This window comes from Triturus cristatus, chromosome 11 (assembly GCF_964204655.1).
Source record: "Triturus cristatus chromosome 11, aTriCri1.1, whole genome shotgun sequence".
Taxonomy (NCBI): domain Eukaryota; kingdom Metazoa; phylum Chordata; class Amphibia; order Caudata; family Salamandridae; genus Triturus; species Triturus cristatus.
In genome coordinates, this window is record NC_140594.1 from 180,575,141 (window position 1) to 180,591,958 (window position 16,818).

The window sequence follows — 16,818 nt, forward strand, 5'->3', positions numbered from 1 at the left end:
TGATATGAAGAGTGTTGATCTGGAGGGCGGCCCGGCTTTTGAAAAACAACCACCTCTGCGTGCATCAGGCACTCACGCTCACGCGCCTCCTGCACCACCTGTAGGAAATGGGGTCCCAGTTGCGAGAAGTATCTCTTAAAGAACTCACAGGGGAATCCATTGGGCCCCAGGGCCTTCCCGGAACTCAGGTCACCCAACGCCACACCCAGTTCCTCCACCGTAAGCGGGAGATCGAAGGCCTCACGAGCTTCATCAGAGAGAGACCGAGGCGGAAGATCAGTAATAAAACGACGAACCACGTCCCCTGGCAGGGACTCCTGTGGGGTATACAAATCGGCATAATAATGCGCAAAGCTCTCCACAAGATCTAAGAGATTGCCCAATGCCCTCCCAACTAGCCCCAGAAGCCCAGGCAAAACCAGGGAACTCACTGCCCCCTGGCATAGTCGATGGAGCAATTTACTGGACTTGTCGCTCCATTGATAGATCCTACTGCGGGACGCCAGCCACGCCAATCTGGCCTCATCCAGGAACAAATCCGCGTGCGATTGCCTCACCACTATCAGTTGTCTACGCGCCAGCGCTCCCCCCTCCTCTCTACCAGCGCGTTCCAATTCTAATAGATGGGCCTTCGAGCGTACCAAGGACACTTTTTTTTGGAGCGCCGCGGAGCAGTAGGATATATTCACACCCCAAATGGTCGACTTCATCGCTTCCCACAACATTGCAGCGATGATCACTGATCCCACATTAACATCGAGATATTGTGCAATGGCCTGCCCCAAATGAGCCCTGTACTGGTCATCTTGCAAATGCCAGGGGGAGAGACGGCAACGAAAAGGGGGCCGTGCAGGGCCCAGCCGCAGCCTAAGTGCAACCCGGGAGTGGTCAGACAGACCCCTGGGGAGGATTTCCGCGTCCGACACTCTCTCAACTGTGGCCGCTGGTATGAAAAGATAATCTAACCGTGAAAACGATTCATGCACCGCTGAAAAATAAGTGTAGCCCTGCTCCTCCGCGTGCTGTCTGTGCCAGAAGTCCACCCAGCCCAGGCCCAACACCAAGGAGGATAATTTAGTTGGTTGGCCCACAGTTGGTGCTCCCACTCGGCGCCATCTATCCTGAGCCCCATCCATCACATCATTCCAGTCACCACCCACTACTGCCACCCCGTCTGGAGCGTCCGCCCACAATGTCATAATGCGTTCAGCCAACGTCCAGGACGGGGGGGGGGTGGTGTGGTGGTAAACACTGCCCAGTACCACCTGTTCCTCATAAATGGATCCTTGAATAAAAACATACCTCCCTTGGGTGTCCGCCCAAGTCTTAGAATGAGCATATGGAATCCTACGGTGGATGAGAAGTGCCAACCCCCGGGAATACCCATATCTCTGTAAGCAAAAGGCCTTGGTCCCCAGGAGGTTTGTCTCCTGCAACATTAGAACATCAACCTGATAACGCTTAGTCTGATGAAGTATCGCTCCCCTCTTGACTTTATCCAGCGCCCCCCTGACATTCCAACCCACGATCCGAAGGGACCCAACAGTAAGCCGTGGGCTAGCTACAGGAGTGGACATACAATAGCACAATCAATACCACGGGCAGGACCTGTGGTGACATAGAAATACGCGGCGACATGTGGCAACAATATGACAGATCTGTAAAACCAAAGCAATTCCCCAGACCGTAATCAAAAAAAAAAACATCTGCTGAGGAACAAATAAACAACTCACATATAGTGAACCACAACATCCCCAGAAACCCCAACCCCCCACCCCAGTACCTCAGAAACAAAGAAGTATCTATCGCGGTGGAGGCGGCATGGCGACCTGGGCTGTCCCCGGACCTCGAGGGCCAACAGGGGATAGAAGCCAGATCATAGGCTTCGACAGTTGAAATAGAAATGTACAGGTGGTAGTCCAACAGGAGAGCCCCGCATGGATCACTTGGTCGGCTTCCCCGAACGGGGCACTGAAGCCGATCTGCTGGCATCGCTATGAGACTGCGAGCGGCATCTAGAACCTGAGCGCCTGCGTCCCTTAACCTTGACTTTAGGTGGTCTGCGAACAGATTCACTTGTTGACGAGTCAGACTCCAGGCTCGGCGGTGTATGCGAACGCACCTTTACCGTTTCGTCAGTCCATTGAAAGACATCTTCAGGAGAATCAAAAAACAGTGTACATGAATGATAGACCACCCTCAGCTTAGCGGGATAGAGGAGAGAATATGGCAGCTTTAGGTCCCGAAGGCAGGTCTTCGCTGTTGTAAATGATTGACGCTTCTGCTGAACCAGATGAGTGTAATCAGGGAGTATAAGGATGCAAGCATTATCGAAAAGCAGTGGCTCCTTAAGGCGTGCTTGTTTCAGGATAGCGTCCCGATCATGATAGTTGAGGATTTTGGCTATGACCGGGTGAGGTCGGGCCCCCGGTGGCGGCTTCTGCATGAGGGCCCGATGCTCCTTCTCAATGATGAAGCAGGTGGACATGGATTCTGGGGCAAGCCAACTAACGAGCCATATGGTCAAGAAATGTTCCATGCTCCCCCCTTCGCAGCCCTCCGGGAACCCCACAAAGCGCAGTTTACTCCTCCATGCCCTTCCTTCTGCATCCTCAACACGAGATGCCAGGCCCCTAGTGATGGCCTCCAGAGACGCCACCTTCTTCTGCAATATACCCACTGAGTCCTCCACCCTGGAGACCCTGTTTTCCGTCTCAGTGATGCGTTCAGGAGCGTTGCGCAGGTCTTGACGTAGGAGTAACACCTCAGAGCCCACCTCCCCTATTTTCGTCTTGAGGGCCGTGTGGGATTGAGTAATGGACTCTAGGAGGGCAGCATTGTCCGGGACTCCTCCCTGTGCCCCCCCTGCCCAGCAGGCGAGGCCGCAGGCCCCGCAAAGCGTTCCAAAGTGCTCTGCTTGGTCGAGCCCCCTGTGAGCCTATCCCGTATCATAGTGGAGCTAAATCTCCAATCCCAGATGAACCCCCAATGCCACAAAATGTACACAGCACCAATGAGGGCCACACCCCTACGCTGCAAGGGCACACTGGCACCCCACAAATATAGGCCACCAGGTAGTGGGTAGTAGGGTCCCAGCCGGGCCACCCCGAAAGTTGTCAAAACTCCAGCCGCCGAATCACCCAGAAGGGAGGAGAAACCCCGGCCCCAGCGGAGACCCCCAAGGCCAATGGCGGCACCAAATGCTCCATAGAAACCCCCAAAGTCATACACAGCCCGATATGACGGCCGAGTGTAGGCCCAAGGGGGAGGGGAGAGACACCGCAAAAGCTGGCACAAAGCCCAACACCCCAACACAAGGACACTCGCAGGCACCCCCTAATCAGCCCGTATTTTTATTGATGTAGGGGTGGGGGCTGCCCAAGATGGGCAGGCCAATGCCACCCGTCCCGAAAAAAAATGCAAGTCTTTCTGCTCCCTCCCGGGGCAGATGGGGGCAGTAGCCCCATATCTGCCCCCCAGGGGGAGAAAGCCCACTAGGCCCCAGGCACTTTTTTTTATGATGTAGGGGTGAGGGCTGCTCAGAATGAGCATGATAATGCCCCCACCCCAAAAACAATTACCATAGTCTTTCTGCCTCCCGGAGGCATAATGGGGCAATATGGGGGCAGTAGCCCCCAATCTGCCCACCGAGGGGCAGAAAGCCCTCTAGAAACCAGGGATTTTTTTATTGATATAGGGGTGAGGTCAGCCCAGAATGGGCATGCCGATGCCCACACCTCCCCCAAAAAATGCCAGTCGTTCTGCCCCCCTGTGGCGCGGATGGGGGCAGTGGCCCCTGATCTGCCCCCGGGGGAGACAGAAAGCCCACTAGGCGCTACCGATTTCGCGGGCTTTAAAAAAAAAACAAAAAAAAAACATTTTCCTCATATTTCTGTGGTGGGAAGATCTGGAATCTGTGTGGATCCACAAGATTCAGGTGCATGAGGGCGTACTTAACACACATATATGAGCTGCGTCCAAGCCTAAAGAGACACCTCATGTGGATCCGTGATTGTAGTGCTAGAGGCCCTCTTATTGTCCAACACCCTTTGATGACCTTTGACTATCATCATTTTCATTGATTTTGGTGTGTTATTTTATCCTAGCCTCAATGTACGACATCCTGCATATGCCTTGTTTCTATTGAAGGTTTCTTTCTTGTAATCTTGCAGTCTTACAGTGGGAGCTGATACAATAGAACAGCCTTGCCAAGAACAGAACATGTGCATTTGAAAGCATGAGTGAGGTGTGGAATGTACTTTTTGGTCCAGAAGTGCAGTGTTATGAGCATTGGAGCACAAATGTGCACTGTGTTGTACATTGAGAGATGAAGCATGTGAAGCTATAGGCAGTGGTGCACAAATGTGCATTATGTTGTTCATTGGCAAGAATTATTAATTTCTTACTATTGACTTCGACATGGCCTCATGTCATCCTGAATTCTGACTCTGCCTTGCTTCAGCTTCTCTGCGCGCACAGACACGCTTGCAAGTTGTTTGGGTTAATCACGTTCAAGGATTGTTTTTGTGAGAGATTGTTTAATGTACCTTAGAAGGCTTTTGTGAGCTTCATTAAGATAAAGGCTGGAACATGCGAGAATGTAGAGGGAACGTGGGAACTCTTTTCTGACATGGAATGCTTGCCTGGAAGCTGGCCAGTTGAAGTAAGTTTCCTTGGCGCAGAGGGGAAGACTCTCAAACCTTCTAGTGTGTGTTTTGAGATTATAAAGCTGAGGGTTGTTGACTTAGAAACCTGGATTTTTGAATCCATATGGGGATGGACGTGTCAAGTTCGGTACAGCGGAACCCTGGTTGCTGAGGCTCTTATCCCCGGCTGTTAAATCGGCCGGTCAGGAGTGGGCTAAGATGCAGTGTTAGCTCCAGGTGAAGTGTTGAGTTTTGATTAATGTCATTGTGATGTGTGTGGCAAGTGGCTTTGATCATTTGAGGTGTTTTTTTTAATCTTTTTATCTCTTGCAGGAAGTCCAGTATATCTGCTTGAGTTTTATCTCATATTATTTGCTGCTTTTATTTCATATCCATGCATTCAACTGTTGCATTTACCAAGTGTGTTATCATTGCTTGCATATACATATAAATATATATCTCTATATACATATGCATTTGGGATCTGGGAAAGCCTTTCTGTTAGAGAGCATTGCATAAATAAACCCCAAGCCTTGTTCTATAAGGAAAGTCTTTGCATTTTGTAAAATAAAATCCCTTTCAAGGTATTGTTGTGTTTTACGTTTTGCTTCGCCGTGTTTGAACCACCGCGTGGGAGATTCTGTATTATCTGAAAGGCGGATCAAGACCGTGATCAACATCTGCTTCCATCAGTCACAACAGATTCATTTTACGTGGATACACAGTTTCCTAGCAGACGGTGAAGCCATTAAAAGTCATTGGGAGACGCAACAAATTCAGAGTGAAACTAGAGCTCGACATCAGAAGACACAAATGGAAAGGAGCAAACCTTCATGCAGATTTCGAGGCAGCAGGTGCACAATAACATCTAATGGATTGCGGGGTCACTTCTGTGAAAGATCTCCGGATGAAGCATAGAACATTCTAACTTGAGGAATCCATGGTTAGAAGTATCCATCAGAAAAGAACTGTTATGCCCCAAAAGGATATAGGACTGTATTGGGATCTCAGAGACTGACAGAAATGAGTAAGCCTTCCATAAGAAGAGGAACTGCTTGAGTTTCTTCAAACTTACCTTTACATCAGTGATGTTCTAAAAATCGCCACTGTACTAACGCCATATTTAAACAATGCTATGCTCATTTAAAAGACAACATTGTTCAATGAGGGACAAAGAAAGCTATATTGGACTGTTAAGAGCTCTATTAAAGACAATGAAGTTGCTCCGGCCTTATAATGGTCGGTATAGGCCTTTTGCACCAACATTCCAATGTAGGTCTTTCTGGTTTTTCCTTTCAATTTAGAACATTCTAACCTCGGTGAGTGGAATGTTCTAATATCTTTATAGCCCTTCTGCCTCAGGATATACCGATTGTTAAAGGTTCTCTTCCCGTTATAGACTCTGGCTCAGGGCCATTAAAAACCGGTATAGCCCCCAGCAGCAGGCTATAAGCAATATTAAAACTCAATCTGTATTGAAGGTTAACAGGTCTGATTGCCAGATAGTCAAATTCAGGTGTGCAACTTCCTTACAGTTACCTTGCTGCTCCTGCACAGAATAAGAATCTCTCTTGCCAAATGGCGACTCCACATAAGGAAGCGCTAGTTCACATAGACAAAATGGGCAGTGCGATGTCAGAACAAACATTTCATTCAAGTAAGCAGCAATGCTACATCTAGTGAAATAAATTGCCATTATTAAAAACTACTTACAACAACTGACGTCAGTATGTGAACCATTCGCATATTTGCATAGATTCCATCAAAAGAAATCTGAAAAGAAAAAAAAATAATAGTACAATCAAAAGATAATATACGAAATAACTTTTACAATTTTCAAAGGGGTTAGAGCAATTGAGGATAGATGGCAAATCAAATTTCATGTAAGCACTTAAAATGAGACGTTGCTTATTTTATTCGTTTACTAAAGGTTCATAAAAACCAAATAAACTTGAATAATAGCTACAGTAATAAGTCATCATCAATACCACATGTACATATCAATTGAAAACATTGAAGTACCCACAGCAGAGATTTAGGAATTACTTAAAGCGCTGGCTCTAGAATAAGACAAAAGTTGCCAAGCCCCAAACAACTTATCACCCTCAAACCACTGCCTCTAATTTTAGCTAGGGACAGGGATGTGCAATTTTGCGAAAGGTGATCCATGTGTAGTCCATTTTGCCCTTCCAAAAATTGGGCAGAAGATAGGAGCGTATCTAATGGCCCAGAGAGGCTGGAAAAGCTATACTGCCTAACGCTTTGTGGTACCATTGCATATTGCAATTAGTCAACAGTGTGCTTAACCTGCACTCCCTTTGAAGGCCAACAGCATAGATGGACTCTAAAGCTCTAGAAGGGAAAACCTCGCTGTACGTGGACTGGTGCTTGGGTGGCAGTGTGTGTGGGCTGGTGGTGTGTTGGTGGCTGGTAGCCAGTAGATGTACTGACTTGCTTGAGGTGTGTTTGTCAGATGTCTAAAGTTTGGGTGCTAGGTGGTGTGATTAGTGTGTTAGTCCTGTTGTCTTAAGAGGGTGATGGACCCTTAAATGGCGCTATTTGTAAATGTATGTGTTGTATTGTCTTGGGGCTGCAACTTGCAGTGTGAATGGTTTTCTGTGTCTGACGCATGAAAGGCATGTCAATGGAGTGTAGAAAAGTTGGTGCCTTGACGTGGCTTTGCAGCTCACGAGCTGCAAGTCAATTGTTCAATGTTCTGATTTTGAAATTCACAATGACTTTTGGGGATTTTATTTCCTTAAGTCATTGGTAAGGTTTTTTGTTAAGAACCATTTACTTACCCTTGTGCCAAACCTAACCAGTATGCCTGTGATTGATGTGTGCAATAATGTTTTGTAGATTTTTACTGTCAATGCATACTCTCTCTGTAGTGAACACCAATCCTCACAACCTTTTGGTCACTAAGGGAATAATATGTGTTATGTTTTGTGTGGATCCCACAAGGTTTACTTACCAAGAAGACCCAGCGTTCCCCCCACTTGTTCTGATATAAATGCTACCCCACTTGTGTTCCTAGGCCTAGTGCACATGTCAGAAATTAATCACACCAGGGTCAACAGGTACACAAGTGGGGGAGCGTTTTTATCAGGACAAGTGGGGGAACCATGGGTGGTAGGAAGTTTGTGGATACCTTCACCTTCCTGTAGTTTATGTCACAGAAACGTAACATCGAGCAGTGGCTGTTCTCTGAAGGTAAAATTGAGACATCTCTTGACATCCAAAGAATGAAGCGTTTTCTCTGCAGAAGTTTGAGGATTGGGATTTTTTTTTTCTTTTTAAAACAACTGGCTCATTGAGGTGGAAATCCGATGGCACCTTGGGGATAAAGGCCGGATTGGTGCAGAGCAGGACAGAGTCTTTAGTAAATTGAAGAAAAGGTGGTTTAGTGGTAAACGCCTGCAAGTCACTGACCCGGCAGGAGGATGTACGAGCCAGGAGTAGAGAAGTCTTCCAAGTAACATATTTGAGACTGACCTTATGGATTGGCTCAAATGGTGGTTTCATGAGCTGTGCCAATACAATGTTTAGATGCCAAGGTGGAGGTGGCCGACGTATCGGAGGAAACATTCGAAAAAGACCCTTGAAAAATTGTTGGATTACTCTTGACGAGTAAAGTGAGTTAGAGCCATCTTGACGGAATCGTGAGATTGCTGCTAGGAAAACCTTAAGGGTAGAGTACGAGAGGCCTGATTTTGCTAGGTGCAAAAAGAAAGGCAAAAGTTGTTCTGGCTTGGAATGTATAGGATGTACTTGAGCTTCATTGCACCATAGACAGAATCGTTTCCATTTGGGTTTATATGTTTTCACAGTGGAAGGTGCTCTAGCCTTAGCCAAGACCTGGATCAGGATGACAAATTTGGCCGTGTTCCATGGTCAGAAGATTTGGAAGAGGGCGAAGAATGATCGGGTCGCACTGAGACAGGAGCAGGAGTTCCGTGAACCAGATTTGTCGAGGCCACCGGGGGGCCATAAGAATAATGTGACAGTTCATCAAAAAGGCATTCCCGCATGACTTTGGTTGGGGAAGCCAACTTGCGTAGAACAGGCATTTGCGGTTCAGATATTTTGCGAACAGTTCCAGATTTGGGGGACCCCATAGTTGAAAAATGTGATCCAGAATGGGTCGGTGCAATTCCCATTCGTGATTGGTCGTGGACGATCTGCTTAGGGAATCCGCAAGATTGTTCGACGCTCCGGAACATGAACTGCTGTGAGGACGATGTGATGTTGAATCGCCCAATTCCAAATTTGTTGGGCCTGAAGGGACAACAAGACGGACCTTGTGCCTCCCCGTTTGTTGATGTAGTGCATGCACGTTGTGTTGTCCGTACGGATCAACACCGAGCTTCCTTGAATGATGGTTCGGAAAGCTTTCAGAGCCAGAAAAATGGCCAGTAACTCTAAAAGGTTGATGTGTCTTGTTTTTTGTTGAGCGGTCCACTTGCCTTTCACAGTCAGCCCTTGTAAGTGGGAGCCCAAACCCTCGAGAGATGCATCGGTTGTGAGGGTGAAATGTGGAGTGTCCGCCGAAAACAGACGCCCTGAGGAGATATTTACTTTGTGAGTACACCATAAAAGAGCTCTCTTTAGTCGATGTATGACTGACTAAATCGTTGAAAGTTCCTGAGATTGGAGCCCATTGTTTGTCCAATTCCTCCTGGACAGGTCTCATTTTCAGGCGGCAGTGAGGGACTAGAGGAACGCACAAGGACAACATCCCTAGGAAAGATTTCAACTGACGTCTTTCGTGCGACACAAAACCTTTCCCTTGCTTGGTATCTAGAATGGCTCCCAAGAACAGTCTGTTTTGAGCTGGGAGAAACTGAGATTTTCCATGTTTAGCGTGAGGCCCAGAGATTGGAAGAGGGACCTGCAGAAAAGAGTTTTTTTGGATGCCAGTTCGAACGACTTTGCCTTTAGTAGTCGTCTAAGTATGGAAAAATTTGCACTCCTTGTAGACTAAGGTAAGCTGCCCCCGGTGCAACTTTTGTAAACACTCAGTGAGCGGAACGAAGGCCGAATGGAAGAACCTTGAATTGGAAGTCCTTTCCGGCCACTCTGAATCTGAGAAATTTTCTGTGTCTCGGCAGTATGGGAAGATGAAAATAAGCATCTTGAAGATCCAAAGTTGTCATATACTCTCCTTGGGATAGAAAAGGAAGTACTTCTTGAAGGGACAACATGCGAGAAGTTTGTTTTTAGATATATTTGTTCAGGGCCCGTAGATCCAAAATGGGGCGCCATTCTTCCGACTTTTTCTGTATGAGGAAAAACTTTGAATAGAACCCCCTGCCCTTCTGTAGTTTTGGCACCACTTTGATCGCGCCCTTTCTTAACTAAATTTTTAGCTGATTCAAAAGTTCTTTTAGGTGAGCAGGAGGGGGACCTCTTGGTGGAGTATTGGGAGGAATCTTTACGAATTCCAATGTGTGTCCCCTGCGCACAATATCCAGAACCCATTGATCAGTAGTAATTTGTGACCATTTGGAGCAGAAGTGGGAGATTCGACCTCCAAGTTTTGAAAAAGCGGGAGGATTTTGCGACGGTGTGTTGTGAGAGTCATTGTTTCTTGGATGAATCCTTTCCTCTGTAAGAGGATTTTCCTCTGTATTGCCAGTAGGTGGAAGAATGCTGTTGCCTATATGACTGCTGATTCTGGGAGGAGTAGCGGTTTTGACCTTGTCTGTACTGATTAGAATTTCCTCGAAAGGAAGAAGAGGAGCCACGACCTCTTGCGCCTCGAAAAGGTGCTTTTTGAACTGTAAAGACCCAAGAGTTCGAGCAGTGTCAGTGTCCTTTTTAATTGTTTGAAGGGCATCGTCTATATGCTGGCCAAACAATGATTCACCGTCGTAAAGGCATGTCCAGTATTTTTGTCTGTACCGCCTGACGGAAAGACGTGGCCCGTAACCAGCCCTGATGCCTGAGGACTGCTGCACCAGCCAAAAGACGGAAACCAGTAGAGGATACATCAATAGCGCAATCGATAATTTCCGAGGAAATTCTTTCCCCCTCTTGAAGAATCTTTAATGCCTCTGGCTTAGACACCTCAGGGATAAGGTCTATAAGAGATGAAATGTCTGACCACATTTGGTGGTCGTAACGGCCCAAGATTGCTAAAGAATTGGCCGCACGTACTGTAGTTGCAGCCATAGTTGAAAATGTCTTTCCTATACCATCCAGGCGTCGACCCTTTTGATCTGGTGGTGCAGACAATGGAGACCATGGGTTTCTGGATCGACGCTGAGCTGCCTGAGTAATGATGGAATCAGGCTTTGTTTGCGAAATTAAACAAGCAGGAGAATTTGGAGGGGCTTTGTATTTTTTATCTATCTTAGGAAGGATAGCTGCAATGGAGCTAGGAGTTTGCATCAGCTTGAGGCCTTCTTGCCAGATAAAAATCGATAATTGGAATACAACGGACTTGTTTTTGAGGTTGATCCTTAAAATCATATAGGAAACAATCCTCCTCCCTGGTGGTCATAGGAAGGTGGAATCTCTTAGCCGCTCTTTCCATGAGCAAATGAAAACCACTGATGCCGACCGGTGGAGAATCCAAAGGAGCTGGATCAGCAGGAGATGGCGTTTGTATTTGATAGTTGTCCCATTCTGAAAGAAGGGATCCGTCATCCAGCTCACCTTCTTCTTCGTCACCGTCATCATCCTGCTCGTCGACTATGTCCTCCTCTATGATTTGAGGAACTGCAAGATGTTGAACTCTTGTCGCCGACGTAGGTGTGGCCACTGATTCCTTATTTGAAACAGGCTGTGAAGGTACCTGCGGCGTTGGAGAAGTTTGCACAGAACGTGGAAAACGGCGGTTGTAATCATCCAACATATATTGGAGGTTGGAAAGAAGACTTAAAGGCAGTTGTGCCATAGGAAGTTCTTGCGTCGGGTGCGTGTCACAAGTAGAGAAATCCTCCTCTTGTAAGTAGTCATCCTCATCAGATTCTTGACACTTTATTAGAAGCTTAGAGGGACTGCGAACAGCCCGAAATCTGTCATCCTCGGATTCCTCATCGTCAGATGTAAATAGCACCTCTGGAGGCTGAGAAGGAGCTTTAATTGGCATTAGGGTATCCAAAGAGGAACGGCGACGTTGAAGCAAAGAGCTTGAAGCCTTTAATGGTGTCAGATCTATAGATGGAGTCGTAGCCATTGTTGCTGACCACAAAAGTCGTCGTTGAGCCTCCGTCGACGACAGCCACCGTCAACGACGTATGCTTTCTTCTATGTTTGCTTGCCGTTGTCGACGAAGTTAAAGGCACTGAAGACTAAATGGGTCTCACCTTAACAGATACCAACGTCGACGGTGAAGATGCCGACGATAGGATCATAGCCGGCTTCATAGGCATAGAAGTCTAAGTCGTCGACGTAGATGCAACGACGGCAGCTCTCGTCGACGGAGGAAGCGTTGATGAGCTAATCGACGAGAGAGGCAGTTTCTAAGGTAAAAACTGCGCAGATGGAGTCTTTGACGCCTGAGAATCAGATCTCGGGGGGCACCTGGAGGGGGGGGGGGGGAGGGGGGGGAGAATCACCCCTTTTGAAGTTGAAGGTTGGGTAGTGGGCTTATCAACATGATGTTTCTTCACCACTTTAGGTCTTGGAGAAACCTTCTGAGAGTCACTTGTTCTCTTCAAGGAGGGAGCAGTTTTGATTGAAGACACACTCTCCACATCTGAAAGAGGATTTTCTGAAGTCTTCAACTTCTGTAGCCACAGAAGGAGACGTCCTTCTCTGTCTTTTAAAGTCTTCTGAGAGAAGGTCCTACAAATTTTACAATCTTTTACCTGATGTTCAGGATATAAGCAATAAATACATTTTTTGTGAGGGTCTTCAGAATGAAGTCTCACTTTACCACAACTTCCACAAGGTCTGAAGAGGGATTTCTTGGAAGTAGACATCATAGAGGCAATCTTCTGAGGAGATATAAGAAGAAAAACTGAGCATGCTCAGGGAGACTCCCTTCACACGACGTGCGGTAGAAAATCTGAGGGCCTGAGCCTCTGGGGAGAAGGTTCTAGTAGGTGCGGACGCCTGATTGGCTGGATTTTGGACTAAAACATAATGACAGTAATAGGTTATAGATGTGAGAAGTTGTCTGTCCATAAAAACACTATGGTTTTACTTTCTTTTATGCCTATTAGGCTTATGTTATTACTACATCGCTATGTTATGTACCGTGGGACTCCCACTTCGACGACGGGGAAAATTCAAGCATGTGAATCTATGAAAGACACCCCAATACTGGAGAACTTATAGAATTGTGTTTTATGTAAATCAAAATCGGTCTGTAATTGCTGAAAGGATTTCATGGTGGTGCCGCGCATTACATCGCCGAGAGTCGAAATCCCGACACGGTCCCACCCTTTGAACCCCGTTAATGCTGCTACGGAGCGGAGATGTGTGCCCTGCCATAAGGGGGTCATTTGAGTAAGCGTCCCCTTCCATCCCATCGGTCGGGTCTTGGCGCGCCAGAGCTGTATCACCACTCTGCCGGCCGGTGGTAAGTGATCGAGGCGAACTGTGCTGTATAATAAATGAAGGAGCGGGACCTGATCCATAGCAGCATGTTCTGCCGAATATGCGGGATCTGTGGGGGAGCAGTACCACCATTTGTTTATTACCATCACATGGGATGCTACACAATAGGCATAAACATCCGCTGCGGCGATCCCCACGCAATATGTGGATTGTGTACATGTGCGGTGCGCCACTCTGACCGCCCCGCCGTTCCACATTAATTTATTTTGTATGGCTGCTACTTGTGCGAACCATATACGCGGAATGGGGTATGGGTAATTCTGGAGACGATATAAAATACGGGGCAGTGATACCATTTTAAAAATGGCTGAGCGTCCGGACAGAGAAAGAGGGAGAGAGGACCACACAGAGGTTTCGTTATGAAGACTAGCCATCAAAGGGGAGATATTGTGAGCCCAGGAGACTTTCAGACAAGGGGAAATATATATGCCAAGATACTTGAAGCCAAACGTCGCCCGGGAAAGCTGCGATGCCTAGGTGTTGCGGCCTTTATGTCCGCACACAGGAAATAAAATAGATTTGGCGGGGATGGCATGGAGGCCCGAGGTACCTCCAAAAACCCTAAGGATTTCAAGCATACGAGGGGCTGAGTTCCAAGGATCGGTCATGAAAAAGAAGACATTGTCCGCATACAAAGCTATACGGTCCAAACGTGACTGGGACCAGTCGAACCCCCGAAGGACCGGATCGCTCTGAACCCACGCCGCCAGGGGCTCTATCGCAAGAGGGAGCAACCCTGTCTGGTGCCCCGCTGGATAAAAAAGGGCTGTGAATGGTGTCCCGCAACTCGGACCGACATGGTCAGCTCTGTATATAACAATCGCACATAGACCACGAAACGAGGCCCCAAGTTTATTGCCTCAAGGAGCTGAAATAGATACACCCAACTCAGGGAGTCAAATGCCTTATCTATGTCGACGAGAAACAAAGCAGCTGGTCGACCCAACGTCGGGGCTGCCACCATGGCATTGTGTACCCGTCTGATATTATGTCGAGTAGCCCTGTGTGGCATAAAGCCTGATTGATCTGGGTGGATCAAGTCACTGATGCAGCTGCGCAGGCGATCGGCCAACACCTTCACCAGCAATTTTGGCTCAAAATTTATGAGGGAGATGGGGCGGTATGAGGAAGGGTCCTCCGGAGGCCGGCCCGGCTTATGAAACAGTACAATGTCCGCGTGCCGCCAGTCCCTAGGCAAGATGGTAGACTCCACAGCCTCTTGTATTGTAGCCAATAGATGGGGCCCCAGCGTGTGTATATTGGGCCTGAGGAATTCCATTGGGAACCAGTTCTGCCCGGGAGCGCGGCCGGGATGGAGTGCATTAAGGGCCCCAGTGAGTTCTTCCATGGTAATGGGAGCGTCCAATTGTTCCCGGAGTTGATCGGGGAGCCGACAGGGAGGGATATCCACCAGAAACTCTGCGATCAGCTCCGGTGAAATTTGTTCCTGCCTAGTATAGAGTGCAGTAAATTGTCTGGCGAAGTCCGCAGCGACACCTTGCGGTGTTGAGTGGAGGGACCCATCGGTGCCACGAATGGCGGGGACTACTGCCGGAGACGTATCCGCTCTGCAAAGTCTATGGAGCATCTTACTGGACTTATCGCCCCAGTGATGAACTCAGTGTTGGGAAGCCTCCCATATCTCTTTCGCTTTACCCATGAGGTACAGCCGAAGGTCCTGCTGCGCCTGCAGCAGGTTCCGGCGAAGAACAGGACTAGGGTCAGTATTGAGTTGCAAAGCGAGTGACGCCTGACATGTCTCTAGAGCCTCCAACTGCTCCCGCCGCGCCTGCTTTTCATTCGTGCGATAACTGATCTCAACCCCTCAAACCGTCGGTTTTAGGGCTTCCCATAGAGTAGTCCGGGAGGGGGCTGTGGGGCCGTTCTCCTCCAAGTATGTGTTAACTGCAGTGTGCAGCATATCTTGGTATGCCGGGTCTCGAAGGTGCCATGGTGACATCCGCCACTGGAAGGGGGGTTTACGGGAGAGAGTATGAAAATGTAATCGCAGCGGTGAGTGATCAGAAAGTCCCCGGGGCATATGAGTTCTATGAGAGAATCTGTGCAAGTGTATCCGCGGAGCGAAGAAATAGTCTGGCCACGATTGTGAGCCATGTACCGTGGAGCAATAGGTGAAATTAAGTTCGGAGGGATGATATTCGCGCCATATGTCAGCCCACCCCAGTGTACTGACCAGGGTATGCAATTTTGTCTGGCCTGGTAGGGGTGCACTGACCGGACTGCGCTGACGATCCAGTGGACCCATGGTGTCATTCCAGTCGCCCCCCAACAATGTAAAATTCTCGTGCACCTCGACCCATGTTGCGACTAGTTTGTCGATAAATGCAGTCCCTAATGGAGGGGGCGCATATATACTGCCTATGGTGACCCGCTCCCCTGAAAACGTGCATGTAACGAAAAGGAATCTACCACCCAAATCCGCCTGATGTGTAATGTATTGAAAGGGGACCCTACGATGGATGAGGATAGCCACCCCCCTGGATCCCCGAACAAAGCCAGCGTGATACACATGATAAAAGCCAAATCGAGCTAGACGGGGCATCTTGGTGCCTAATAAATGGGTTTCCTGTAATAATAGGATATCGGCCCCGTACCTTTTGGCCTGGCGTAAGATTGCCCCCCGTTTCACCTTGTTAAGAAGGCCCTTGACGTTCCAAGATACCACGTTTAATCCCCAACCGAGGTAGCCTCACCTGACACGAACACCCCTTAGGGTAACAAACACATCAAAAGGAGGAAGGAGAGCATGACCTGTCTGTGGAAAAAAACATAATACTACAAACACAACAAAACCAAATTCCCATAAACCCCCCCACTGCCCAGAAATAGGAGTATCTGTCGCAGTATGTAATGTAGGAGACCCCCAACTGGAGGACCCCCCCCACACCAATGAATCCCTTCCCACCCTATAAACCTACCCAACAAGGGGGGGCACTGAATCTGTGGCCTTGCAACCCCATGGCCATGCCCCACGCCCGCCCAGCGGAGACGGAGAATAAAAGGTTACTATATAACCCAGCCCCCAAGTCAACTTGCATTTAAGAGGAGAAAATCCCTCGCCTGGATCATCGCCCAGGGAAGGCCAATAGGAAAGAGTTACTATATAGACCAACCCCATGTCAACTTGCAATTAAGATGTACACACGACTTCCCAGTCAGCAAGGTGGCCGCTCCGAACTTGCCGATCTTCTGCTGGACCCAGAGCCACGTTTTTTTTTGGATTTAGTGCGCCGCGGGCGTTGAGTGTGTGAGCTGCGAGAAGAGTCCGAGTCCACTACAGGCGGAGAGTTAGGTCTTAGCTGTGGGCGTTCATCAGGCCATGCAAAAACAGCCTCAGGGGTATCAAAGAAAAAGGATTTGGAGTTGTAAATCACCCGCATCCAGGCTAGATATATCAACATATATTGCATGTTCAGCTCGCGTAGCATGCGCCTCGCAGCCGTGAAGGATTGGCGCTGTTGCTGAACCAGGCGCGTATAGTCTGGGAACACCATGATGGGGTGGGAATCATACTGAAGGCCATCCTTGTGTGTTCTGGCGAATCGCAAGATCGCATCACGGTCAGCATAGTTCAGAATCT

At 48.2% G+C, this 16,818-nt stretch overlaps 1 protein-coding gene across 17 annotated transcripts in view; it reads right to left on the bottom strand.

The window, feature by feature from the left end:
• Positions 1-16,818, bottom strand: part of ATXN2 (ataxin 2) — a 1,509,788-nt gene that overhangs the window by 1,354,316 nt on the left and 138,654 nt on the right. For all 17 annotated transcript variants that reach the window (XM_085634791.1, XM_085634789.1, XM_085634788.1 and 14 more), the window contains one exon: positions 6,360-6,419. In XM_085634791.1, the coding sequence (XP_085490917.1) occupies positions 6,360-6,419 (60 nt within the window). The remainder of the gene's footprint in view (positions 1-6,359; positions 6,420-16,818) is intronic.